This window comes from Buteo buteo, chromosome 16 (assembly GCF_964188355.1).
Source record: "Buteo buteo chromosome 16, bButBut1.hap1.1, whole genome shotgun sequence".
Classification (NCBI taxonomy): Eukaryota; Metazoa; Chordata; class Aves; order Accipitriformes; family Accipitridae; genus Buteo; species Buteo buteo.
Window position 1 is genome coordinate 4,710,787 of NC_134186.1, and position 25,238 is coordinate 4,736,024.

The 25,238-nt window shown below is 56.7% G+C and overlaps 2 protein-coding genes across 2 annotated transcripts in view; both read right to left on the bottom strand.

The window, feature by feature from the left end:
• Positions 1 to 1,987: 1,987 nt before the first annotated feature.
• On the bottom strand, positions 1,988 to 11,333 carry TENT5B (terminal nucleotidyltransferase 5B). The gene is made up of 3 exons (XM_075047565.1): positions 10,749 to 11,333; positions 5,801 to 6,852; positions 1,988 to 5,305 (listed from the first exon to the last, which is right to left on the bottom strand). The coding sequence occupies exons 1-2, from the start codon at positions 10,920 to 10,922 to the stop codon at positions 5,833 to 5,835; spliced, it is 1,194 nt and encodes a 397-aa protein (XP_074903666.1). The 5' UTR covers positions 10,923 to 11,333; the 3' UTR covers positions 1,988 to 5,305; positions 5,801 to 5,832.
• Positions 11,334 to 17,639: 6,306 nt separating this feature from the next.
• Positions 17,640 to 25,238, bottom strand: part of SLC9A1 (solute carrier family 9 member A1) — a 31,146-nt gene continuing 23,547 nt past the window's right edge. The window contains exons 3-12 of the mRNA XM_075047566.1: positions 24,191 to 24,441; positions 23,487 to 23,704; positions 22,904 to 23,106; positions 22,554 to 22,643; positions 22,085 to 22,155; positions 21,443 to 21,616; positions 21,181 to 21,295; positions 20,650 to 20,751; positions 20,242 to 20,314; positions 17,640 to 19,463 (exon numbers count right to left, since the gene is read on the bottom strand). Coding sequence (XP_074903667.1) covers positions 19,141 to 19,463; positions 20,242 to 20,314; positions 20,650 to 20,751; positions 21,181 to 21,295; positions 21,443 to 21,616; positions 22,085 to 22,155; positions 22,554 to 22,643; positions 22,904 to 23,106; positions 23,487 to 23,704; positions 24,191 to 24,441 — 1,620 coding nt within the window. The 3' untranslated portion in view covers positions 17,640 to 19,140. The remainder of the gene's footprint in view (positions 19,464 to 20,241; positions 20,315 to 20,649; positions 20,752 to 21,180; positions 21,296 to 21,442; positions 21,617 to 22,084; positions 22,156 to 22,553; positions 22,644 to 22,903; positions 23,107 to 23,486; positions 23,705 to 24,190; positions 24,442 to 25,238) is intronic.

Sequence of the window (25,238 nt, forward strand, 5' to 3'; positions counted from 1 at the left end):
CCCCTTGGCATCGCTGAAGGGACACGCAGTGGGTTGGGGTAGGGGGGTGCAAGGACACCCCATCCTTGGCCCACCTCAGGGCTCAGTCGTGCAGCAGCTCGAGGCTGCAGATCGACTTTTTCTCCTCCTTTCCTAAGAAAACATGACTTTGCGACGGCTGTCAGTCATTCCCCTTAATAACTTGGGATGCCAACAGATGATTTCAATCAAATTTGTCAGAGCCATCAAGTTTCTACAAGCTGAAATGGGTAGCCGGGCACGGAGATCCACCCAGATGAGGGAGCAGCAAACCGACCGCAGCTTCCACCCGAGCAGCAGCCGGGCGCTTGGCACACGTGCAGCTCTCATCGGCTGACACCACGGCTTGCTCCACCAAAGCAGGAGCTGCTAGAAGAGAAGGAACGGGGAAGAGCAGGCACCTGGCAAGCCGGTGTTAGTTTTTGCAGCAGCACGTGGGTTTTTTGGGGGGGAGCTGGACCGCTGTCCTAGGTGGAGCAGGTGAGAGGCTCTGCACAAGCTGATCTCTTCTTGCGATGGCTCAGGAGGGAAGGGAACACCTGAGCTTCTGATCTGAGGCTGGATGCAAGAAGTCAGAGGTGGGGGAAGGTGGTCAACCCAGGGGATTCACGGAGCTTCCCGCTGCACCTCCTTGCCGCTAGCCAAAAGGTCTGCAGCAAACTGCATTTGGAGCTGAACAGGGCAAATGTCCCATGCATAGAACAAAACAAAAAAAAAAAGCCTTTTAAACGCTGCTCCACCTCCACACCCACTCTAACATGAGCTGAAATCCTATTTGTAATACAAAAGCCTGAACCAGAACCTCCAACAGACAGCAACCAGGGCCAGGAGATAAGATAGGAGGGTTCAATGACAGAGCCCAAGTTGCACACCGCACATTTCTCACTATCAGCCTTCACTCCCCCCCTGCAAGGCTCAGCTGCTCCCCCAGGGCTCAGGACCGCGGCAAAGGGGACCGAGTTTGTGCCATCCTCCGGCAGCTCAGCTCCGTCCCAACCCCGCTGCCACGGGAGCAAGCTGCCCTCCCGGTATGTACATATCAATGCAGCATTTGTCTCGTGCTTGGCACCAGGCGTCAGAGCACAAGGGTCCGTGTGCTGGATCGCCTAAACACAGCTATAAATGGAAAGAGGAGCCGTACAGACAGACTGTTCTCTCATTCTGCAGGATCTCAAATAGCAGAGTTAACACCCGCGCTGCCCGAGCGGCTACTGAGGAGGAGGGCAGCTGGGTAGAAACCCTGGCGTACTGCACCAGAAAGGCTAATTAGAAAGACAGATACAATTTGAACGCCACGCTGGGTCTAGCTACCCGCCTGCATATAGACAGTGCCACCCTCGGCATTGAGCCGACAGATTAAGGACAGCTGAAAGCAGGAAGGTTGGAGCAAGACGCTTCTTGCATTCTGGAGATTCAAGGCAAATTCCGCCCGTTTCAGTGATTTTGGAGCTCAGCCAGCCGTCCTTCCAGGAGAAAAGCTGCTGTGGGCAGGTCTGCAGATGTAAACCCTGCATCGCAAGCCCTGGAAGTGATCTAGCTGATACAACGCTAAGTATTTTTGGATGCATCTCAAGGCATCGATCACCCACCAGCCCTTTGCAGAGGTGCTGCAGGGCATGTGCCGTACTGTACTGCCGTGCTCACACACCGACCGCAGCGTGGGCTTCTCCACTCCTGACTTCAGTTTTCCGAGCTGGGCACTGCCAGCATAACCCAGAGCAGGCTGCCACGGCCGTAACACCAGTGGTCTAAATATAGGGAATTGCTGGGGCAGAGCCACAGCCAGCCCAACACCCGTCTTTCCTCGGAGCAAAGCTCTAGAGCCAAGGCTGAGAGAAGCGCTCAGGCACCCAGCGCACACCAACACACCCATCACTAGAGGCCAAATCTCATCCACCAGATACTTGGGCACATCCTGACTTGTCCATCACCCTCTGTTCAAAGAGAAAAATAATGACAGACTACAGGCTGTGAGAAAATATATGTTGTTTTTTTTTATTTGACAATTAACAAAAGAGGGATCCAAATCTCAGTTGTAAACATTGATAGCTCCTTTCTGATCACAACTAGTACTTTCCACGAACATCCTTTTGTATAGTCTGATCCGCTCCAACAATGACAAGCCGACTCTGTCAGGGCTTTTGCTGCTCTGCTCAGGGTCACAAATCCAGAGGCAGCTTATTCACCAGAGCATCAGCAGCCATCGGCAGGACCGACCACTGGCACTGGCAAGACAGCTGACAAACTAAGCAGATATTTTTAGAGCCACTCCCATACGCGAGACGCGCTCAGGGAAGGCAGAAGCTTCACGCTGGGTTGTGTGCCAGCAAGAGGCAAGCATCCCATCTCGCTGCCAACAGGTTTAGAGAGAAATCAGCTCTGCAAGAGCAAAGTCCTACTCGAGCAGGCGATGGAGACACGGTCCTACATGGTGCCAGCCCAGCAAGAACAACCCAGATCTGTTGTCAGAGGGAAGCTTGGCCCCGGACTGTAAAAATTTGGAGATGCAGAGCCAGCAAATTTGTCCCAAAGAGGGACTGGCATGCTATCAGCTCGACTGCTGCAGTGGAACCAGAACTGCCTGTAGCTTGACAAGGGGAAGTGAAACTTCATCTTGGGCTGGAGGGCAGCCAGACTCAGAGGAGCTTGCACCCAACTACAGGCAGCCAGCTTCCAGCCACCCCATGGCCTGAACATCAGCAGATCCAAGCTTTTTTTGGAAGATAAACCTTTCAGAGCCTCTTACACTCCCCTTTCCAAGAGGACCCACTTTGCAGGTGGGTCAGCTACACAAAACAAGCAAGTCTTAATTACTCAAGCAACCTTTTGCTGTTCAGGACCATCAGCAGGTGAGAAAGTCATGGAAAGCCACCAGCAGCCGCGAGAGTCTCCCAGTACCGTCCCCAACAGCAGGGACCTCCGATCCCCACCGACACCGAGCAGGCTGCCAAACCGGGCCACCCTCCCCCACCAGCAACTTGAGGAGCCACCAGGAAAAGGGAAGATGCACAACACTAAAGAACAACATTATAAATAGAAACCTCCCTCGGCCACAGGAGTGACCTGCCAACAGCTACGTGCTTCCCAGGCTCCGTAGCGTTCGACCAGGTCCAGAACCAGGATCTCAGCTTGTTCCTCTTGAGGTGACCGGTTGGTTCAGAGACTGGTTTTTGGTGGGAGTAGGGTCAGCCATCTCAATACCACACTACCCAGATGGACAAGCAAATAAAAAAAATCCAACAAATTTGAATACACTGTATTTATTTGTAACAGATTCTAAAGAATCTAGTGAGTCTATGTCAAGCCCATCGCATGACAGGTGATACAGGTGTAGGAAAAAAAAAAGACATTTAAAACAAAATCAAGTGCCATTCAAGCTACTGGAATCTTCCAATTGCCCCCTCATAGGAGGCAGCACAGTATCACTGCAAGGTCTAGAAAAATTCAGATTCAACCCATTCTCAAGAGTCCCACCACACACACTCTGTAAATCAAAAGTGCAATCTCAACATAAGTTGCCCTGTCGAGCTGTTGGCTGTAGGGAATCTTTTTGCATCTTAAAGGGAAGGAGGGAATCTCAGTTTAGTGCGTCTATGTGTCTGTGGGTAGAGGGTAAGCAGCCTGTAAAAAAAGCACGCTACACGTCACCTATGTTCATCTGAAGTTTAAAATGCAAGAAAAAAAATCTTTCCTTGAAGCTATGAAGGTGGCATACTTAGGATCTCAAAAGCAGCCCTTAAATCAGTTCTACCTTGCACTGGAGAATCTCAAGCTCCTACCACACTGATTAGGCTCTGGGCACCAGGGAGTTACCAAGCTGTGGCAGAGTCTATACACCAGCCTCGTCCATGAAGACAAAGCTGTTCTACGGGAAGGCAGTTAAACCTGTAATAACTACATTGTTAGTGACACTTCTTCAGCTCTGACTGGATAGGAAGCAAAGCTGGACCAATTTCAAATTGGTTAGTTCATGTTAAGTGTAAGAGCCCCCACATCACTCCCCTCCCACCCCTTACGCCCACTCCACATCTCCCCTACCCCAAAAAAGGTAGCAATCTGGCTATACACATTCCAAGGATCTAGTCTTTATTAGAGTGTTCAATCTGCCCAGCTATTACAGTTTTGTCACAAACAAAAAAAAAACCAAACAAAAAACCCACAAGTTAAAGATACTCAAGTATGTCAATCTCAGAGGAAGCACCATGAAGTCACGGTGTTTCCAGAGCAGCATCTCTAGGGAGCGCCTGCTTGCTCACCCACCTCTCCCTCCGTGCATAGTTAAGTCTGAGATGATGTTTCACGAGAAAGGGCATGGCAATCCAGGCACCTCAGTGAAAGCCTGTTTGTGCTCCAGACACCCAACAACTTCAAAGCCACATTTGACTAAGAGAGCCAAACCCTCAAGACTCAAGAGGGTTTGTTTAGAGAAGACATACTTTTTCCTAAGGCCAACTGACTTTTGCACAACTCCCCCCGCCCCAAGCTCCATTTCTAGCTAGAGAATGAATTTCAAATGCTATCAGTGGCTCACATGTGGAATCACATAGCTGGAAATAGGCTGCTTTTGAAGATAGGACCTGCCCAAGGGCAGAGGGAAGATCTCCAGCCATAGGAGACTAGAGTCTGAAAGAGGTCTGCCTATCTCTTAGAAGGACACGGGCTCCAGCCCCCATCACAGCAACAGCTGGAGATAACTGACTAGTGAACTAGTTGGTTTGTGCTTCAAAGGACTAGCCTCATCTTCCCAGATAACCCAGCTGGCCTCTGGCTTCGTGCATTAAAACCACACTGCATGCCAAACAAAAAAAAATAAGCAGCATTTCAAATTCCCCTAGAAAATACACGATTAGGTACGGTAGCCTGGGGCAGGCTCCTGGACAGATCTTCTGCCTCATCGTTTATGTACACAGTTACATTTTGGCACTGCAGACTTGGGAGCTTGAGTAAATTTGTATGTAGGTCCCTGCTGCCTTTTCTCCATAAAGCTCTGCACAGCATTTTTCCACCATGCACTCCCCCCCACCCCAGTGTCCCCAGTTTTAGGCATTTACACAGAGTCATTCAAAGCCCACCCCTGTTTATGCAACTCCACTTTGACAGCTATTTGCTACAGCTGGTCCTTCATAGGCAGCAAGCCATGCCAAAAAACCTCAGCGACATGTAACCTGCGATCCCATTCTTGCTTCAGCGAGGTTACTAGAAATGATCTTACGACCCTCCCCACCCCCCCCAACAGAAACATTTTCCTCTTCAGACATCCCCACTCGAGCTCTTGGGATGTCAGCCCCTGCAAAAAAATAAGGTTTACAGTACAGTTGTGTTTATATTGTTACAGGCACTTAAACAGGATTCTTTGGTCCTTCAAAGGAATTAGCCACTCTGGCTTCTATCTTCAGAAACCACAAGTCTGCACACCCATAACACCTCCCGCACTAAAAAAAACCCCAATTCAGATCCATTTCAGGGCAGCGCAGCTCTACCTTAGCGTAATTCTACAATCTCCCCTCACACACCCCCAACCCTCCCCCATTGCCTCCAGAATTCAATAAGCAATTGAGTCTTCCTGTAAACGTCCAAGTCATCTAGTTTCCATAACACTGCACTTCCCATCACAGTGTACAGCAGACAGGCCTCGTTCCAACAACCCCAGGAACAAGACACTCAAGCAAGAGTCCAGGAAGTTGCCTTTTGTTGCAGTTCTAGGAAGGTGTTGTTTTTGTGTTTTGTGTTTTGTTTTTTTTCCCCCCCCCCACCCTCCCCACTCCCCAAGGCAAGAAAGTACCTTGGAGGACAGACCCTGAAGTTTGTCCCGGCTCAGTTACAGGGAAGCCACGTTGGGTAAGACTGATTGCAAGGCAGGAAGGGCTGCACGTGGGTGACATAGTAGTTGAAGTTTATTTCACTGACATAAGGAGCTGGCTGGTAGTAGCAGGTAACGTTTGTGACCGTGGGGATGATGTTCTGCTCAGCCAGGACTCTCACAGCCAGCATGGCAATGAGGTTCAGGGTCTGCCTCCTTTCATGTCCCATAAGGCAGACTGTGCTCTCATTGACCACCCTGTGGAGGGTCATCAAATAGTCATATCTTTTGCTCTCCATCCCAACAAAGTGGCTCTGAAGGTAGCACTCCAGCTTCCTCTGCTGCTCACCGATGTCAGAGAAGTCTATGAAAAACCTGGAGCACATGTATCTCTGTAGTGCCTTCATATCCACTTCCGATTTGGGCTTAAACCCCCTCACCAAGAGGTTGCAGTATTTCAGAAGCCCCCCACCTCTGATCTCCTCTGGGTTTCTCGTGGCGATGACCCTGTTCCGGAGATGGTCCATTGCCTCCTCAAAGTCCCCGTACATGCTCTCCCCAGTGACCGTGGGGTGGAAGTTCTCAGCCATGGGGTTCTCTGAACACTCCCCAAACAGCAGAAGCGAATCCAGGATGATCTGGAAGGAGTCCACGCTGAACTCGAACTGCCGCCTGAGAGAGTCCACAAATTTGAGTTCCACGTTCTTCCCGCTGTTGTTGGAGAGCGATATGAGGCTCCAGCGGTCGGTTTCGTTGCACACCTTCACAAGCTTCTGCACATACGCCTCCTTCAGAGTCATGGGGGTGATCTTGTCTTTGTTGACACCTTCTGGGAGGAAGTCAAGAAGGCAGTCCATGACCACATCTTTAACAAGCTGGAAGACATCTTCGGTCTTCAGATCTACACCGAAGATGAGATCTAGGTCTTTGTAGCCCAAGCCACTATCTTGATGTAGAACGTGACTAGCTGCTGAGCCATTCAACCTTACATTATGGACTGCAATTCCTTTCTTCTCCAAGCGACTACGGACAACCTGAGATATAAAGAGAGTCGGTGAGAAGCAAGAAAGCATTCTTGGAGCAGCCTGGATACAGCAGCAGGATTCACTCCCTGTGCTTATATGGGTCACTCCAGTGCAAGACAGTGAAATAAAAAGCTAATCCATTAGAAATAGGTCACTTTGGAAAGCATCCAGAATCTCGCCAGCAGCTGGGGGTGGCTCTCCTTTACTTATTCCCTTGCATTAGAGGGCTCTTGCTGCACACAAACAGATGTTTCTGCTTCCAGTACAGCTGTTTGCTCTTCCTTCCCCCCACCAAAGCAGAGAGGTTATCTGAACCCATTCTTTGGGGCATCCTCTGCCCCCTTTACCCCCCCACTGTTGCAGTCAGCCTCTCCAGTCAGCAAGCCAAGACTAGCCGATCCAGAAACGACTCCAAATACAAGGCGGCAGCACAGTCTGCAGCAGTCCCTGCTGATTTAATCAGGGTGGCTCACTGCTTTTAGCCATCCCCTTTGCCTGTCAAGATTCATTAAAGGCAAATCAAGATGCCAGAACTGCTCAAAAGCCCCAGCCAGGCGTATGCAAGTTCATGTCCTAACTAGTAAGTGTATCCTAACAATTTCCAGTGTGTCAGAGCTTCGTGCTGAACTTGGCACGCTATCAAGCATAAGAGGCAGCTTTCATCTTACGGGTGTTACTCCGGTGATTTTAATGCTGCCTGCTCAGTCCTGGCACACCCACCAGTACCTCCAAAGCTTTGTTCATTTAGAGTGAAGCTGAATCACTTGCCTGATTACTTAACATGCAGGAGGCTGAAATAACCCCAAGACCATAAAATAAACTATCTGGACACCAGGTTATAATTTGAGTTTAACTGAGCTCAAAGATCCCAGGAAGATTAAGTTCACATCTTCCACCAGAAGCTCTTCCCATCTCTCATCCTGCTTTCATGTTTCTCTCCAGCAATTACCCACTGTCCTGTGAGTCCCAGCTAGCCAGCCTGCTCACCCAGTGCTTGAAGCAAGGCTAGAGCTTGAAAGAGCCTAAGCTTGGGATACAAATGGACAAATTATATCACTAGAAGCCAGTTTGACTGGGCTATTCAGGCCTGCGAGGCTGTCCTAGTTTGAGAGGCCCCACTAAAATTAAAAACTTTATCAGAGGGACCAAAAGCCCTGCTTGGTTGACGTGGCCCTGAGCAGACAGTTCTGGGGGTGAACATCAGAGCGTTGCAGCTCCAGTGAGTCTCAGCAGCTACAAAACAGCCCCTCCATGAGTTTTGTTTAGAAGAAACAATACATAAGAGGTGGACAACTGCAGTATGCAACCCTTAGCACGTCACAGGCCTCTTGGTGACCAAGCTGAGGCCACACCAGTGAGCTTCTGCTGCCCCGAGGTGCCCTTGCAAACAGAAAATATCTTGGCACAAACCGATAAATGTTTTTTAAACTTGAAGGTTGTTAAATCTCATGATGGAGCTTCTCTACTGGAGTTTCCCCTGCTACTCCCTGACATGAGCCACTCTTGCTCGGGCTAGAAATGTGCCCGGGCTCCTTGCCAACTGAATGGTGACAGTCACATGTCAGGCAACAGTTAACCAGTGAGCTATTCACCATCGGAAGTCCCAAGTCCCCCCCAGCACATCCAATGCAGCCATGAAAGCAGTTGTTTTCAAAGGCAGATAGCCTGAAAACTGCATTTACTTCTAGAAGAGACCCAGGGTTACTCCCCCATATAGCACAAATATCACGCAGTCGATCCAGGGGAGTTCCTGGTGCCCATTTGTTGCCAACTGATCAGTCACTGGAGTCACTCACCCCAGGCACAGCTCCAGCACTACTTGTAGAGTTACGAGTTTTGTGCTACTAGGCTTAGAGAGACAAGATATAGGTCACAAAAGTGTTAGATGCAGAGCTAGGACCAGTGCTTGGAGATCTCATTCCAGATTAATTTCCTAGCCCCAAAGAACATCTGCTTAACCCCTTTCTGGGCGCAGCATTTCAGAACCATAAGCTTCAGGCTTACTGGAGCTCCCCCCAGGTTTACAGGTCCTCCCACGCGAGATGTATTCGGAAGAGGGGGGGAAAAAAACCACCTCATCCAACTGCTCAAGTCAGTCTTGTCCCAAATCACCCAAAAAAGCTCCAACCTGCAGAGCACCAGGGAGCAGAGAGCCTTGCTGCTTCCCCGAGGACAGCAAGTTTCAGCCTACCAGTCTCAACCTGAAGCACATCTCCCCGGCTCCAGCCGATGGGTTCAGGTATGTGGTTTTTTTCCCCAGAGGGTTGAATATTTAGAGGGTTAGGCAGCTGCTGACCTGCTTCCCAAAACAGCACCTCACGTTACGTGTGGTTCAGATAATTGACTCTGACAGCCAGGCGGGAGCAAACCCTGCCTGCGTCCTGACCTGCCGCTTCCCACCTCCCACAACAACAAGAGCGTGCAATAAATAACTGCCTTTTAGGTTACTTGTTTCAGATTAGTCAGCCCTAAATACAGGGTCTGCCAGCACGGCTGGTCAGAATTACAGCCCTCAGTTATTTAGTGTTTGAAGTTGCTAGTGGCAACATCCTTTTCAGCAGCTCTGACACCAAAACGCTTCAGTTTCGTGGAACCAAACAGTAATAACTGGTGGAACATTTGATGCTGCACCGCGCCAGGCTTTCAGCAGCGCCGAGCTTCGCTGGTCTTGCACAACCCAAGGGCAGTGTCCTGACAGTAGCCCCCATCTGTCCTTCAGTTTAAAAGCTTTAGCAGCCAACACTTAGCACTTCTGCCCCCAACAGATGCAGCAGAACTCTAGGAATTTGAAATCAGCTGAGGCTTTTGCACAGCGGAGTGTCTTTCAAATGTCACCTTTCCATTTTCCAGGCTTAAGTAGAAATATTTCTCAAGCAGCTGAGGCTTCAAAATCCTAGTGATTAGCTTATTGTGAAAGCCAGTTTGGTTTTAGCTTTGTGAATAGCCTTTTTAATTAGAAGCTAACATGCCCGATTTTACATTTGATGAGTCATTACTGAGGAATGAAGTTGCCTCCCAAACATGAATATGCATCAGCTTATTTGAACTACATTGTTAGTTTAATATTAAACACAGTTATTACTTTATGGTTAAACTAACAGGAACTCTTCAACGAGATGAAGTCTTAGGCAGGCTCTGGAAGATACAGTCAGTGTGACGAGAATCAAAGGACACTGACATTTGATCTAGCATTTCAATTAATAACTGCCTCTTACAACGCACAAGCCCAACATGTCCACCAGCACGAAGCCATTTCGTGGCAGCAGCTCCAAAAAAGCCACTTGGCCTTGGCCACCCCCCCCCCCCCCATTTCGCAGCTCTTGGGGCACCAAAGCCACTCTAAAAGGAGGAGGACCACGGGATGGGAGGAAGCAAAGCGGGATCCATGGCACAAGCTGCAGCAGCTTCGGGGTTCAGGCACGAAGTTTACACGCAGGGGATTTTTTTTTTTCTAGAGAAAACTGTTTTTTTCAGGAGACTCCTTCCAGCTTTATACATTTCTACAACTGCGGGCAGAACACAGGCAGCAAGCAGGCAGCCCCCCCCCAGGCCAAGCAAACCCCAGCCAGCCCCACCGAGACCCCCCCGGGATGGGGAAGCGGGGCAAACCGAGCACCCAGCACCCCTGGGACGATGGGGGTCGGCTCCCTGACCCCCCCCCACCCCGGGGGAACACCCGCACCGTGCGGGCCGGGAGCTCTGCCCTCAGCTCACCGGGGGGGGGGGGGGGGGCAGAGGGTGCCCGGGGGGGCTGGCTCGGGGCCCGGCGTGCCGGTTACCGCTGCCTCAGCACTTTTATTTTCACCCTGACCCCCGCGGGAGCGGGGCAGAGTCCAACGAGGCGGCGAAACCTTTCCCCCCCCCCCTCCACTCTTTCCTCCCCCCCCAGCCCCCCTGGGCCTCACCTGGACGATGGTGCGGGGCCTCACGGAGAGCGTAGGGAAGTTTCCACGGCCGTGGATGGGGACGGCCTCGCCCAGGATCTGGTCCAGCCGCTGCACCTGCTCCCAGGTCAGGACGCTGAAGCGGCCGCCGCGCTGCTCCGAAGGGCCCGCAACGGGCCCCGCCACCGGCAGCATCGCCTTCCTCCTCCTCCTCCTCCTCTTCCTCCCCCCCCCTCCCCTCCCCGCCGCCGCAGCCGAAAAGCCACCGGAAGAGGAGGTCGAGTCACCCGGAAACGGCCCGGAAACCAGCCGGAAGTGCCGGGTTGGGAGGGGAAACGGGAGGAAAATTTGAAAGGAAAAAAATAAAAAAGGGGGGGAAAAAAAAGGCGAGGAGAGGGGGAAGGAAAAAAAAAAAAAAAGTGGTGCTGAGGGCCGTTCTCCGAGAGGCGGAGGCGGGGAGGAGCGGTCGGTGCCCGGAGCGGGGGGTGGGAAACGCTGCAACGAACCGGCCCGCGCCGCTCCCCGCCCGCCACCGGCTACGCGGAGGACTGCGCTGGCACGCGCCCGGCCGCCCCTTTATATAGGCCCCGCGGCCGCGCCCCCATTGGCCCGGCCCCGCCGCCAATCCCTGCCCGGCCTCGCCGCCTCTCCGGCGCTTTCATAGGCCCAGGAGGAAAAGAGGGGCTGGGTTAGAAGCCAGTCAGAGGAGGGAGGAGGGAAAGAGGCGGGACGAAGGGTAGAAGGGGGCGGGACAGGCTGGTGGAGCCCCGCCCCTCTGGCGCGGCTCGCTGCTTGCGGGAATCCCGGCGCTGATTGGGCGGGGCGGGGCGCGGGTTAAAGGGACACCCCATTGATGCCCATTGATGCCCATTGATGCCCATTGATGCCCATTGATGCCCCGTGCCCTGGTGCCCCATTGATGCCCAACGGCCTGGTACCCCTTGATGCTCCACGGTCTGATACCGCACTGATACCCCACGTCCTGATGCCCCATTGATGCCCCGTGCCCTGGTACACCACCGACACCCCACGTCCTGATGCCCCATTGATGCTCCGTGCCCTCATTGATGCCCCAAGGTCTGATACAGCATTGATACACCATGGCCTGGCACCCCACAGCCCAATGCCCCCCAGCCGAACACCCCCCTCCCCAGGACCCTCTTTCCTCAGGGACCCACTGTGCCAGCCGGCTGCAGGGAGCTCTGGCACCCAGGAGACACAGGGTGACATCCCGGGGTGATGGAGCCCACCGGCTCAGGAGGCTGATGCCGGGTACTCCCAACCCCCAGAGTTCAACCCCAGCCCCTAAAACCCACCGCGTGGCCCCGCTGCTGGTCGAGCCACCGCCTCCTCCTCCGGCCAGCCGTGTCCCAAGCCACCAGCCGCCCATTTCCTTTCATCCCAACAATTCCCATCACTTTAAAGAGCTCATTTCTCTGCGGCATTTAACCCTGCAGACATTTCCAGGAGGCGCCTCCCCGTTGAGCTGGTGCCCGATGCCCCGCGGTCCCGCGGATGGACAGGCATGACTCCAGGCTCCCCATCAGCAGTCATCGCTCCCATGTCCTTGGTTTCTGCTTGGAGCTGGGGTCCATCCTTAAAAGCTGGGCTGGGGAATGAGCCAGCACTGATTTATGTTTATACCCTCGCAGGGAATTATTGCAAAAGCACCCCTGAAAACCCCCAGACCCCCAACCTCAGGCATTTTGCCTCAGGGAGACCATTGCAGAGCTCTTCCAAGCTGCAAAGTCTGTCTCTGAAGCTGAGGCTCTATGGTGGCAAGTTGTCCTCTCCCATATCGCAGGGGTCTGCCGCTGGAAGCTGGAACTGGCTGCGGAAAGAGTAACTTAGTGATGGGGGGATTTGGGTTTTAGGGGAAATGGGGTGTTTAAGAGCACCCACAGCTGGGTTGGAGGGGAGAGGAGGCAAGGGGGTGCCCTGAGCCCTGGTATCCTCTGAAATTCTCCCCATTCCATGATGCACCGCCAGCCTGAGGGATTCCCATTGGGGGCTGGTGTCCCCTCTGCCGGGGTCCCTGTGTGGGGACACTCCTCATGCTGTGGGGTTTTGCTCTCTGAATCCTGCCAGTGTCATTGTGTAGCTCCATCAGGCATCTCCACTGGGATTAAATGCTGCTCCTGGTTACTCCCCACAGGGCTCCGAATTGGGGCACAGGAGGAGGGGACCCCTGCTGGAAAGTGATTTTCCAAAGAACTTAATAAAAAATCAGGCAGCTGCCTCCCATTGCAAAACCCCTTTGATTCTGTCAGCAAAAGAACCAGATCAGGAAGAGGTTCCCAAGATGTTGAGAGGGGCAAATGGCTTTAGGGATCAGGATCCATCCCACTTGCCTGTCCTGGGTGGTCCAACTGGGGGGATTCGGGCACAGGAGGAAGGACTGGCTGGGTGCCGAGCACCCCATGGGCAGGGCAGTTTGGGGGACCCCACCAGCCGTGGCACCCCTGGGCAGTGGGGCAGGATGTGGCCACGGAGCCGATGGGATGAACAAGGTGCTGCAGATCCTTGGGGGATGAGCCGGTGGCCTGGTGATGAGTTGGGAGATACATGCCAGTGCTGCCTGGGCTGAGAGGGACAGGCGTGCTGATGGCTCCAGAGAAAACATTGGCCCATTAAAAAGAGCTGACGCGCTCCAGCAGGACTGGCTGAGCTGCTCGTTAATGTCCATCACCAAATGATTATCTCAAAGAGCCACCGGCAGTGAACCCTGGGCTGGGAATGGCACTGAGGCCGTTTCCTTCCAGCTCAGCAAGGGCCAGCCCGGGCTTTATTTGTTTGTTTTGTTGGCAATTAAGGAATAATCACCGTCTTGGGGTGAAACACAGGCGGATCCTGCCTCCCGGGTGATGGCACGAGGGTTGCAAAGCCCGTTTGGGGTTGTGAAGGTGGGCCAGGGGCTGGGCAGGGGGACGGGGGCTCAGGGATGCCGTGGCCCTGGTTGGCCCATAGATCTGGGCTTGGCAGCATCCTGCTTCTGCCCGGGGGACACCGGCTTCACCCTGCCGGGAAATCACCCAGGGAGGAGCTGGGACGTGCCCCGGCGTGTGCACGGAGAGGAACAGGGCACCCCACTGCCAGGGGCATGGAGAGGGGCAGGGGCCTGTCATGGGCTGCTCAGTGGGTGAGTTGGGAGGAAAAGGGCTGGAGGAGCTGGGGGAGCAGGGCAGGGGGTGAAAGCCCAACCTGGAGGTGAAGAAAGACCTCGGGGACTCCCTGACCCGCGTGGGACCAGCTCCGTCCCACCCGCCATTAAGTAGGGTGTGTGCCATCTCCCTGAGCAAGCAGGAGAAACCAAGCCCTTCTGCCGGAGCCACCAACGTCACCCAGTGTCGCCCCAGGGGAGCAGCAACGCACCCGGTTGGGGTGAGGGCATTCCTCCTGCCCTGCTCCCATGGCAGCCGCCCCCGACATCGCCACCGTGCACACGCCAACCATGTCCCAGGCTGTCCCTGTGCACAAACTGGCTGTCCCTGTGCACATACTGGCTGTCCCCATGCCCACGACAGCTGTCCCCGTGCACGTGCCGGCTGTTCCGTGCATGCACCGGCCATCTCTGTGCATGCCCGGGCTGCCCCGTGCACGCACACCAGCCATTCCCATGCAGACACAAGCTGTCCCCATGCAGGTGCCAGCCGTCCTTGTGCATTTGCCTGCCATCCCCCTGCATTTGCCTGCCATCCCCCTGCACACACGCCACCATCTTCGTGCAAAAGCCCACTGTCCCATGAACTTGTGCCGCTGTCCCCACGCACATGCTGCCATCCCCATGCACACGCTGCCTCTCCGTGCCCGCTGTGGGTTTAGGAGTTGGAGCCCTTCTCGTCGGCCGCGTCCAAAGCCTCCCTCAGCAAACACTGCTCCCGGACACCTCCCAGTCACTCGCATCCACATCCAGCCCCGCTCACTCCTGCACAGCCCATCCCAGAGGTGCCACTGCTGCTCTCTGCCCCCGGACCCTCGCTGCCGGGCCACCCGTGTCCCTGGGGCTGGGCCACCAACTGCCTCCATGGCCCCGAGTGGCCACAGCAAGGCCAAATTCAGCGTCGCAGGCGGTGCGGCTGCATGGTGAGTACCCGTGTTCACTGCCCAGCACGAGGGGTGTCACTGTCTGCTCTCAGCCCAGGGTCCCCATGTCACTGACTGGGACCCCCAGACCCCACCGCGTCCCTGGCTGCCTCCTGGAGTTAAAGATAAGTGATGATGCTGGGACGCACTCGTCCCAGAGACAGCCACCTTGGAAGCCCTGAGATGAAAGGGAGTGCAGGGTATTATTACTGTTGGATGACACAGAGCTGGGGAATGGCACCCGTCACCTCCCCCGGCTGCTGAAAAATGCTGCCTGGGGAGCGCAGGGGGGGACACGGCACTGCCGGGGCATGAGGAGGGGGACATGGCACTGATGTGGCCCCAGAGCAGGGCAGGGATTGAGCTGCCCCCTCGTAGCTGCCCAGGGTGTCACCAGCCAGGGAGGTCCCTGTCCCCCCGGTCCCCTCACGGCAGGAACAGCGACTTGCATGTCCCAGGCTCAGTGGCTTCCCAGTGACACCACATGTTATTTTGCTTGGCATGACTTGTGCTTTTAAAGCCATGGCAAGGGACAACCTGTCTTAATGCCACTAATTTGAGCCTGGTGGAGAACGCAGCTGGTCCCTTCGCTTTAGGTTTTGGACCCTGGGTGACACCCGAGCATGGCTGCGGGTAGTGGCAGCTCCAGCACACCCCGTCCCATCGCTCACCAGCTGCTTGGCATCGCTGCACTGGCTGCCCTGCTAATGTTCTTCTTGGGAAAGCCGGGAAGCCAGCCGGGACCTTCGCTTTGGGTGGCTGCTGAGCCTGGAGCCGGTGACGACGGGTGTGATTTCATGGCCTTTCCCAAGGGGTCTCGGTCCTCTCCGCTCATGCAGCACTGCGGGGCTGTGGGGCCGTTTTTGCTCTCCCCCGTCCCTCGCTGCAAGCCTGGGCTTTGTGGCAGACCACGCAGGGGGAAACTGAGGCAGGGGGTAGCCCAGCCATCCTGGCTGGGGCAGATTCCTGCAGCTGCAGGGGCAGGAGCTCTTTAAGCCCCACAAATGGGGGTTACGGGAAGGGGAATAAACACCTCAGCACACGCGTGTGCAGGGACAAGGTCATCCCGCTCAGGGTCCCTCCGTTCTCCCTGTCCTTGGTGCCACCACCATGGCCTCAATGTGCTTTGGGAGGGAGCAAGGGGAGCTGGGGAGGGTTCAGGGCACAGGGGGGGCCGCACAGGGGCAAAAGGCATCGCTGCCAGGACCGCGGGGCCGGGGGCACGCGCCAGGGCCCGGCCACCCCCTGGCCTCGGGCCTCGGTGCTGTGTGTGCTTTGGCAGTTGCTCAGCGGTGACAGCCCATCCCTGGAGGGATCATTAGTCCTCCCTCATTAAAAAAAGTTACTCACCCTTTAAGACAGAAACAAGAATATCCTGGAAATGCCTCGGTTTGGTGAGTTCTCGCATTAAAGGTATGATCGAAATCAAGAGGGCGGCTGCACGTGATGCTCGCCGGCACGTGGGGCAGGTGAGATGCTCGGGCAGCAGCCTGGGGTTGCTGCGGACTCCTGCTTTCCCCTCTGTGCCCGGGATGGGTGGCCATCACCCGGCTTCTGGGCTGTGGCCAGCACCTCTCCGTGCTCCCACCCTTTGGGCTGGGATGGCAAAACCGCTGCTCTCCTCCGGTGAGGGCAGAGCCAAGGTCTGGCTTTGTCCATTCTTGCCAAACCCTCCTGCTTCAGGGTCTCCCCACCGGCTCCGCTGCCCCAGGGATGAGCCACCCCGAACCCCATGTGGGGTACAAGGATGGCACGCACCCACCCAACCTGCACTGCCACGGGCACCGTGGCATCCCCAGCCACCTCATCCTGCCCAGGGACCCCTCAGCAAGGTGGGGGAATCCCTACAGCATGGTGGCCTGGTCAAGTCACTAGCCCCGGGGCCATGGGGGACCCCGAGCTTCAGGTATTTTAAGCAGATGAGCAACGCCAGCGATTATGCGCTTGCTGGATGGCGAGGGGGTGAGTCACGGCCTCGTTGAATCAGAGCTTTAATTTGCAGCGATGAAACATGCTCCCATTGCAATCACCCAAAAGTGAGGAGCTCCGGCCGCCCCGGGGCACCCCTAGCCCTGGGGGCGTGGGGGGGTCTCGGTGGCGGAGAGAAGGTGGAAGCACTGCTGGGGCTGGGAAAGTCTTTCCTGGGGGATTTTTGGGTCGGGGTGCAGCCCCTCACCCAGGCACTGCTTTGAGCCTCTTCCCTGTCTCCGGTTGTGGGATGTTGGTGGGACCTGGCTCCTCTCCGAGGGCTTGGCTTCAGCCCCAGCTCCTTGGGAAACCCAGGGAAAAAAATCACAGGGCTCAAATGCCCCTGAGCCCCCTCCCCTGGGGATGGAGCCATTAGCCCCCCCAGACCCCACTGCAGTGCAGGCAGGGACCCAGGACAGGCAGGTGCTGCCAGACGCAGGACGCCTGCCCCTTCCTCCCCGGGGGCAACGCACCAGGCTTGGGGTGGGCAAACCTGCACCAAGATGCCTGGCCGGCACCTTTGGGCCATGACAGGGTGATCCATGCTCCCTGCAAAAGGACCTTCCTTTTTCCTTCTTCCCCCTGCAAAGTGAGAAAAACAGCTCTTCTCCTCCCAACACATCCTCATGTCGGTGCAGCCCCTGGCTCTGCTGAGCCTCTGTCTTTGCCAAAGCTGGGAATGGCTTAAAAAGTCTCCTCTGGCCGGGGCTCCACGTCTCCCCAAGCCACAGTGGGAAGGCGAGGGGCAAACCCTGCATCCCAACAGCGATGGGGATGAGGTCTCACAGCCGCCTCGTTCATCTGGGACGGCTGGGACCCTCTGGCAGGGGTAGGGGCTCGAACAGCTGGAAAAACCCCCACTAAAAATTAACATTAATTTATTAGAATATTCATGATAAAAACCAAGATTCTCTTTACATGTGGTTTTTTTCCTTTTTATACAAGAGAATTTTCATTGCTTTTTTCCTCCTGGAGACAGAGCAGGGCAGGCAGGCAGGCGCAGGCAGCGACGTGGGCTCACGCCCCAGCATGACGAAGCCACGTGGATGCCGGTCCCCCGGGGTCCCGGTTGGGACGTGGAGCGGGTGGGCGCACGGAATGGGTGCCCACCAAGGCAGCGGGGCAGAGACGACGCGTGGCAAGGCACGGCGCGGGGAGGGGGGCGACGAGCACCCCGTGGCATGGGAGAGGCAGCACCCGTGGCAAAGGGTGGCACGTGGTGGGAGCCGGGTGGCACGTGGGGGACGAGGTGACACGCTCGAGCACGATGCAGGATACCCCCGAGCCTGGGGAGGGCTGTAAGTCACCTAAAACACCCAGCACTCCCTCCCAGCCAAGCCTTGGGGAAAGACGGGTCCTTCTAAACTCAGGACACCCAACACCCCCAGCCGTCCTCCTCGGTGGGGGGAGACCGTTCCCCTCCTGCCAACCTCTGGGCCCCAACGTGTCCCCATGCTGGGCGAGCCGGTCCCCAGCTCATCCCCAGCTCCTTTGGGTTGCAGGGAGACAAAAATAATCCCCCCCATGTAGCAAATGCAACCCCTTGCATGCCCCCCTCCCTGCGCCCGGGGAGCCCGGACACCATCTTTGGTTAAGGAGCAGCCGGTGCTGCTGCTGCGCAGGCACGGGGCGAGGGGCTGAGGCTGGCAGAGGGTCCCCATGGGGACGGGTGACAGGTAGCGGTTCCAGGAGGAATGGAGAGGCCCAGGCTTGCAGGGCCACTCAAAGCGAGGGGGGACCCAGCTCCCCCCTTGCATGGCTATAGGATATTTATTTAACAAGACCTGGCGTGAAATGCAGGGCCAGAGGAGACGTTCCCGGGCGGCGGGTGAGGTGGTGGGTGCACCAGCCTTGGCACAGAGCTTGGCTCCCGTCTTCCCATCTCTATGATCCGGAGCAAGGCGAGGGGACAGGTAAAACCCAAGCCGGAGAGAGGCAAAGCTGTGCCATGAGGCAGCCTCCACGGACACCCCCAGCTCCCTGGCCAGAGCCCACCCCGTGCTGGCTGCAGCCGCTCCAAGGAGCCGCTCGCAGGTCCTGAGTGGGTGGGCAGCCTCCGGGAAAGCCCTGCCGGGGCTGCGAGGCACCTGCAAATCCCAGTCCCGGGCGGTAAATTGTCCGTCACCCACAGGCCACGGCAGCTGAGGAGCCTGGTGTATCCCGGGCGCTCCTTCCCCGTTCCTTGGGGCCAGCCCATGGCTTGCTGGGCAGAGCTGTCCTGGTAATCCCAGTCCATCCAGGACGGTCTCCCCTTCCCGAACCCGGTGTGTAGTGACAGAGGAAACCAAAAAGGAGAGCAAAGAAAGAACGAATGGAGAGAGAGAAACCATATAGAGGCGCGTGAGGCTTCGCGCGCCAGCTGCTACTGCCCCTTGGGGATGAAGGGTTCCCCCTCCTCCGGCTCCGGCCGAGGCCCCGGGTCGCTCAGGCATCGCAGCATCCGCTGGTTGCTGGGGCTGTCGCCGGTCCCCGGGGTGAAGACATCATCGGTACCCGGGGAGGAAGGCTCCTTCACCCGCATCACCAGCCCCTCCTCATCCTCCTCGGGCGAGGGTGGGAGGCCGCCGCAGCCCTTGGGCTCCTCGTTCATCAGGTCCACAGACTCCGGGGACTGCGGGGAGGCTGGGTCGATGGTGATGATGGGCAGGTTCTCTGAGTCCGCCTTGGGTTCGTAGGCCAGTGGGTCTGGGGAGGCAGAGAGGGGTCAGGCAGGGCCTATCTCACGGTATCATGAACAAACTGGGTCAGGATAACCTGGGGAAGGGAAGGGGGGGTCTCAGGGGACCCCCAGCTGATGCTTCCCAGATGTTTGGAGCTGGGATGCCTAGGCTCACTCTCTCTGCAATTTCCAAGTCTGCTGTTTAATTCCTTTTCTTGATCTCCATATCCCATCTGGAGCCGCTCCAGCCAGCCCAGCCCTGCTTCCCAGGATTGTGCCGTTTGCAAGGGGTGAAGCTGCCCTCTGCCGATTAACCGCCGGCTCCGCAAGCACCAGCAGCAGCGTCACCCCCTCGTCACACCCTGTCACACTGTCCCCAAAACAGGGAAGGACACACAGGACAGGAGGAACTAAAGATGGCAGAAGCCGGGAGTTCAGGGGTCTTGGGGCTGAGTACTCCTGGTCCTCTCTCCTGCAAAGGGCAGGGAGAGGCATGGCCAGAAATATGGGTGCGTGGATGGAGCAAGCTGGGCTCCACCGACCTGCCAAGCTCACTTCCAAACTCACTTCTTAGCGGGAACTGTGCCGGGAAGCAAGCCGGGTGCTTCTACTCAGGCAGAGCTCGGGCTTGAGAACTGCAAACCCCTGGGGCTTGGCTGCCATTGCCACAGGGGAGCGGGATGGGGACAATCGGGGCTGGAGAGCCACAGAGGAGCTAAGGGGGTGCAGGACAACACAACCTCCGAGTGTTTCAGCACCAAAGTGCCGGCAGCGGCGCTCCCTCAGCAGCTCAGTCCCACCTACCTGAGCCTATGCGAGCCCGGGACATGGTGGGCGAATCGAGCTTGTGAGCCGGCACCGTCAGGTAGTTGTTCATCTGGAATCGGAGCACAGGGACCGTCTCCATCCGAGTGGCAAGGGTAAATGGGGAAGGGGAGGCAGGGAATTGACCCCAGGCCACAGGGATGAGCGAGAAGCAGCAGCGGGATGCAGAGGACACGTGCACGCATCCTCCCAGCCGTGCTGCAAGGACTTGCTCAGAGCCTTGGGCGATCAGAGGACCCCCAAGGTGTGGGGTCACCCACTGTCATCTCAACTTCATCCCCCTCCCCATGCAGGACACCGATGTCCTTCCCAGGTTGGGAAGCCCTCCTCGGCCCCCCGTCCTCCCCAGCAAGCGGCAGCATCCCTGCTCCAGCGTCCCCTTGACACCTTCTGTTCCAGCTGCCGGGCCTTCTGCCTCCGCAAAAGCATCTGGTTCCAGGCTTCCTCGTAGGGGTCAGCCACAAGCGTGTGCCGGTTGTAGGATCGCAACTGGGAAAAGGCCCCAAGGAGACGGGTTAAAAAAAACATACGGAAAGGCAAAGGAAGGTCACGGCACCCGTTTCCCTTGGAGATGGATGAAACAACCACCAGTGGGCAGAGCACGTCCAGGCAAGCTGGTGGCTCGTCCCTTGTGTGCTACCATGGGATGCCTGATCTGGACCCACTTAGCCCAGCGAGGGTTTAAATGCTGGGCTAAGCCACCGACCGAGGCAGCCTCCCCCTCCGCACTATCCCAGCACCGTCCCAGGAGCAAAAGCCTCCTGGGGAGGGAGAACCAGACCAGGAATACGAGGGGTAGGAAGACAGGGACACCAGGGGTGAAAGGCCCAGCTGGCCCTGAGGGCTTCTGGTGGCAAGTGGTCCTGGCCACCCCCAGGGAAGCAAAGGGTGTATGCACAGTGCCAGGGGACACCTTACCCTCTGCCTGGTTTTCTGCAGGTTGTTGCGAAGGATTTTCCGGATCTCCTCCTCCTTATCCTTGGACAGGGCTGGAAGGATGCGCTCCACAGGAAGGGTCTTGGGGTTGATGTTCCTGCGTGGACAGACAGGATTCAGAGTGACATTGTGACGGCCACGGGAGGCCCCAATGTCTGCTTGACCTCCGGCCACTAGCAGGGAGCGCTCAGCCTATGCCAGGGGCCCGTGGAAGGCACGGGGTGGCCAGGGCCGGGGAACTCACTGGATGGAGACAGTGGAGACAGCAGAGGGGATCTTGCCTATGCCCCCACTCTCCACCAGCTCAATTGCCTGCTTCATCTCCATCTTGTGATAGAAAGCGATGAGCTGGGGCTCCTTGGACCGCTCCCCCGCAATCAGGCACTTCTTCACGTACTTCTTGTTGAAGCGATTCAGCCTTCCCGAGGACATGGGAAAAGAAGGAGCAGCGACACATCAGACCTCCCCCTGCCCCGGCATCCACTCCCTGCTCCCCATCGCTGGCCCAGGCCAGCAGAAGATGGTTTGGTTCCCACCAGCGTGGGTCAGACCAGGCTTCCCTGACTCCCTCCTGAGCCAGGCAGCCTCCAAAACACACAGCAGCTGCTCACACCTACAACGGATGGTCCTGAGCTCCTGCAGGGACCGGCCACTGGCAGTTCCCACACTGCTGTGGGCACTTTGTAGGTGGCGTGGCAAAGGGGTGCAGGCCTGCAGCCCCACTTACACCCAACTCAGGGCCGTAATTTATCGAGGGGAGTGTGTGTGTGTATATCACAGCCCAGGGAAAAATCCAGCACAGGGCTGGAAAACCTGCCAGGTGGCGATTCAAACCCTTCCCGGTCTCACCCACAGATCCCCTGAGTCACCAAAGCTCCGCACTCACTTGTCCTTCCAGTGGTGATGCCCATAGTGACCACAGATATCCTCGATCCCTGTCAGAAGGTGATCCAAGAACTGGAAGGGAAGGTCCAAGGCATAAGCAGCTCGCAGGGCTGTTGCCCACCCTCTCCCCACCCCGACACTCAGGCGACACAGGGGTGAGGGCACTCAGGGGGTGCAAAATCAGGGCTGTGGGTCCAGGATGGGCCTCAGGAGGGCAGCACGGTCCTACGCAACCGGGCTGCTGCTCTACCAGGCACAGGGGAGGTCTGGGTCGGAGCGGGCAGTGGACGACACAGATGGGGGAGAGCCCTCACTCCGTCCCCCCTTACCTTGGGCACTGATTTAGGGGCAGCTCCCACTCTGTAAACCCGCCTGGTTACAGCGGTGGAGGTGGCAGAAGCAGAGAGAGAAGAGGGCTAAGGTGGCGAAGAGAAGCGCGCGGGAAGAGCCAGCCGGGCGCAGTGGGTTACCTGCGTGTGGATCTCTTCGTTGATGGAGCGCTTTGTCTCTTGCTTCTTCTTCACGGCCAGCAGGTCCACTAAGGGCCGGATGGTCATGCCCTAGGGAATGGGGAGGGTGGGTTAGACCTCTCCCCAAGGCACACCGGTGGGAGCAGGATGGGTTCAGCACAGCTGAACCACGGGGCTCCGCATTGCCGGTGTCACTTGGCAGTCTCAAGAGCTTTTGGAGAAGGGGGACAGTGACAGGGTCAGGGATGGAGGCTGGGGACGTGCTCCTCACTCTCCGCACACACGTGCGGCTCACTGAATAACCCCCTTTCCCTCTGAAACCACATCATGACCACCTGCGTGCCACCAACCTGCACGAAAACTGTGAAGAAGATGACCGTGATGATGGCTGTGAGGAACATGTCCCTCATGCCGAAATGCTTATAGTCCAGGAGGTAACAGAGGGAGAAGGCGATGGCTCCCCGCAGGCCCCCGTAGGCGATGATGAACTGGTCCTTTGGTGTCAGCTTCACAATTCGGAACTTGTTGATGAACCAGGTGAGGACCAGGACGCCTGGGGGAGTGGGGCAGGGCCTCGTGTGAGCAGACGGTGAAGGATGCCCTCCAGCCCCAAAGAGACCCCCCCCTCCTGGCAGCCCAGCTTGCAGCGCAGCACAGTGTCACCCCCTCAGGGCCATGGGTGCAGGTGGGTGCTGTCCTGCTCGCTCATCCCAAGACCCCTCATGAGCTTCAACCCCACGTCTAGCACAAATGTGGCCTTAGCCCCAACTTCCCACAAAGCCAACCACCAGCAAGGCTGATGCCCACGGTGGAGCAGTGCCAACCAGTCAACACCGGTCTCCCCAGCAAGGCAAACTGGGGTCTTGTGGCCCTGAGAGTTGCCCATCACCCAGGACCATCCCCAAGGACTTTGCCACCACACTGACACCTCACCTAAAACCCTCGCAATGAGGCAGAAGAGGAGCGTGCTGATGACAAAGGTCCAGTTCCAGTAGTGGTGGCCAGCCACGGTGGAGACACCCAGGAAGATGAAGATGAGGGTTTCGCTCACGCTGCTCCACATCTTGAGGAAATACTTGATGGTCGTGTGGGACTTGTGGGAGATGTTGGCTTCCACATACGGCCGCATGACCACTCCAGAGGCGATAAGCCTAGGGGCAAGGTGGGGGCACTCAGCAGCCATGGGGACAGCCCCAACCCCTGGCCCTGCAGCAGTGTTTTGTGCTCTTATACTAAACCCCAGAGCGGGACAGGGCTTGCAAGACATAAGCAATTATTCAAGGCCTCCAGAGAAGGCAACACGAGGTTTCTCCTTCCCCTTGGCAGGGCAGGAGTAAGCACTGGAGGCAGGCAGCACAAAACCATGTCATCTTGAGTGCCCAGCAGGCCCTGCCTGCTACTGTGTGCCCAGGAGAATGGGCAATGGGCTGCCAGTGCTCTGGGATCTGTGGGACAACTAAAGAGAATCACTTCCCTCATCTGTCTCCCTGCCTATCCCAGTCCAAACACACCTCTGACCCTCACTGGGCAGGTACTGCCATGCTGGGACAGCCAGAGGGCTGTGGTTACACCAGACTAAATCCTCCAAACAGTCCTGGGGGCAGGAGGGCACCTCATCCCACCCGTGCCCAACTCACGCCATAATGCCGGAGAGGTGGAAGAGCTCAGCAGACAGATACGCCATGTAGCTGTAGAGGAAGACGAAGAGGGGTTCGATGACTCGGATGTGGGAGGTGAAGCGGGATGTGAAGGCAGCGATCACCCCATAAATGACGCCCACGAAGACACCACCCAGCGATACCACGAAGAAGCTGAGGAAGCCGAGGATGATATCAATAATGGTCACCTGCTCGAAGTTGGCAAACTCCTCAAAGAGGTGGTAGAGGACCTAGGAGGGAGAAGGGAGAGGGGGGTTCAAACTGCCCCGCTGGCAAGAGACAGCCTCATCTCAGAGGAGACCTGCATGGGGACCTTCCTTGGGAGAGCAGCAGCAAAGGGAGCCAGGCAGGGACCCAGCATGGCACACCTGAGATGAAGTGTGCCAGTGCTTGGTGACCCCGAGCTGGGTCCTGTGCTTGACCAAGTCTCGTGCCAAAAAAAGCTGGTGGTGCATTGCTGTAAAACGCAGACCCGTAGTGACCACCTCCCCATCCTCTGTGGCTCACAGTGACATGGTGCCATCAGAGATGTGTCTGGGAGAGCTCTGCTCTCCAACACAGCCCCAACCACTGTCCTAGGAGGGGCTTCGGTCAAGGTCTGAACCAGCCAGAGACTGTTTCTGTTTCCCAATGAGCAGGTCAGGACAGATCCAGGCTGGGGGACACCTGACAGCCGCATGGAGAGAAAAGCCAACATCTGCCCTGGTCAGCCCAGAGCACAGCCCAAACCCTTAATGCAGCTTTGTAGCTAAGAGGGCAACCTTGCAGAAGGAGCCCACCCTGGGCTGCATCGCCTTCGCCCACCCCCAGACACATTTCCTGGAGAGATTTTAAAGCAGAAGCTGATGCAGGTGTGTCAGGATGGGAAACGGGCTTTAGGGCATCCTGCAGGGATGGCAGTGCTTGCGAGCAGTGGGCAGGCGAGGTGCCAGCTCCAGCCTGCCAGGGCCGGGTCCTGGGACACAGGCAGGGACAGATGTGACAGCAGAAGGCAAAAGCATTCCCCAGGGATGGGAGCGGGGACACA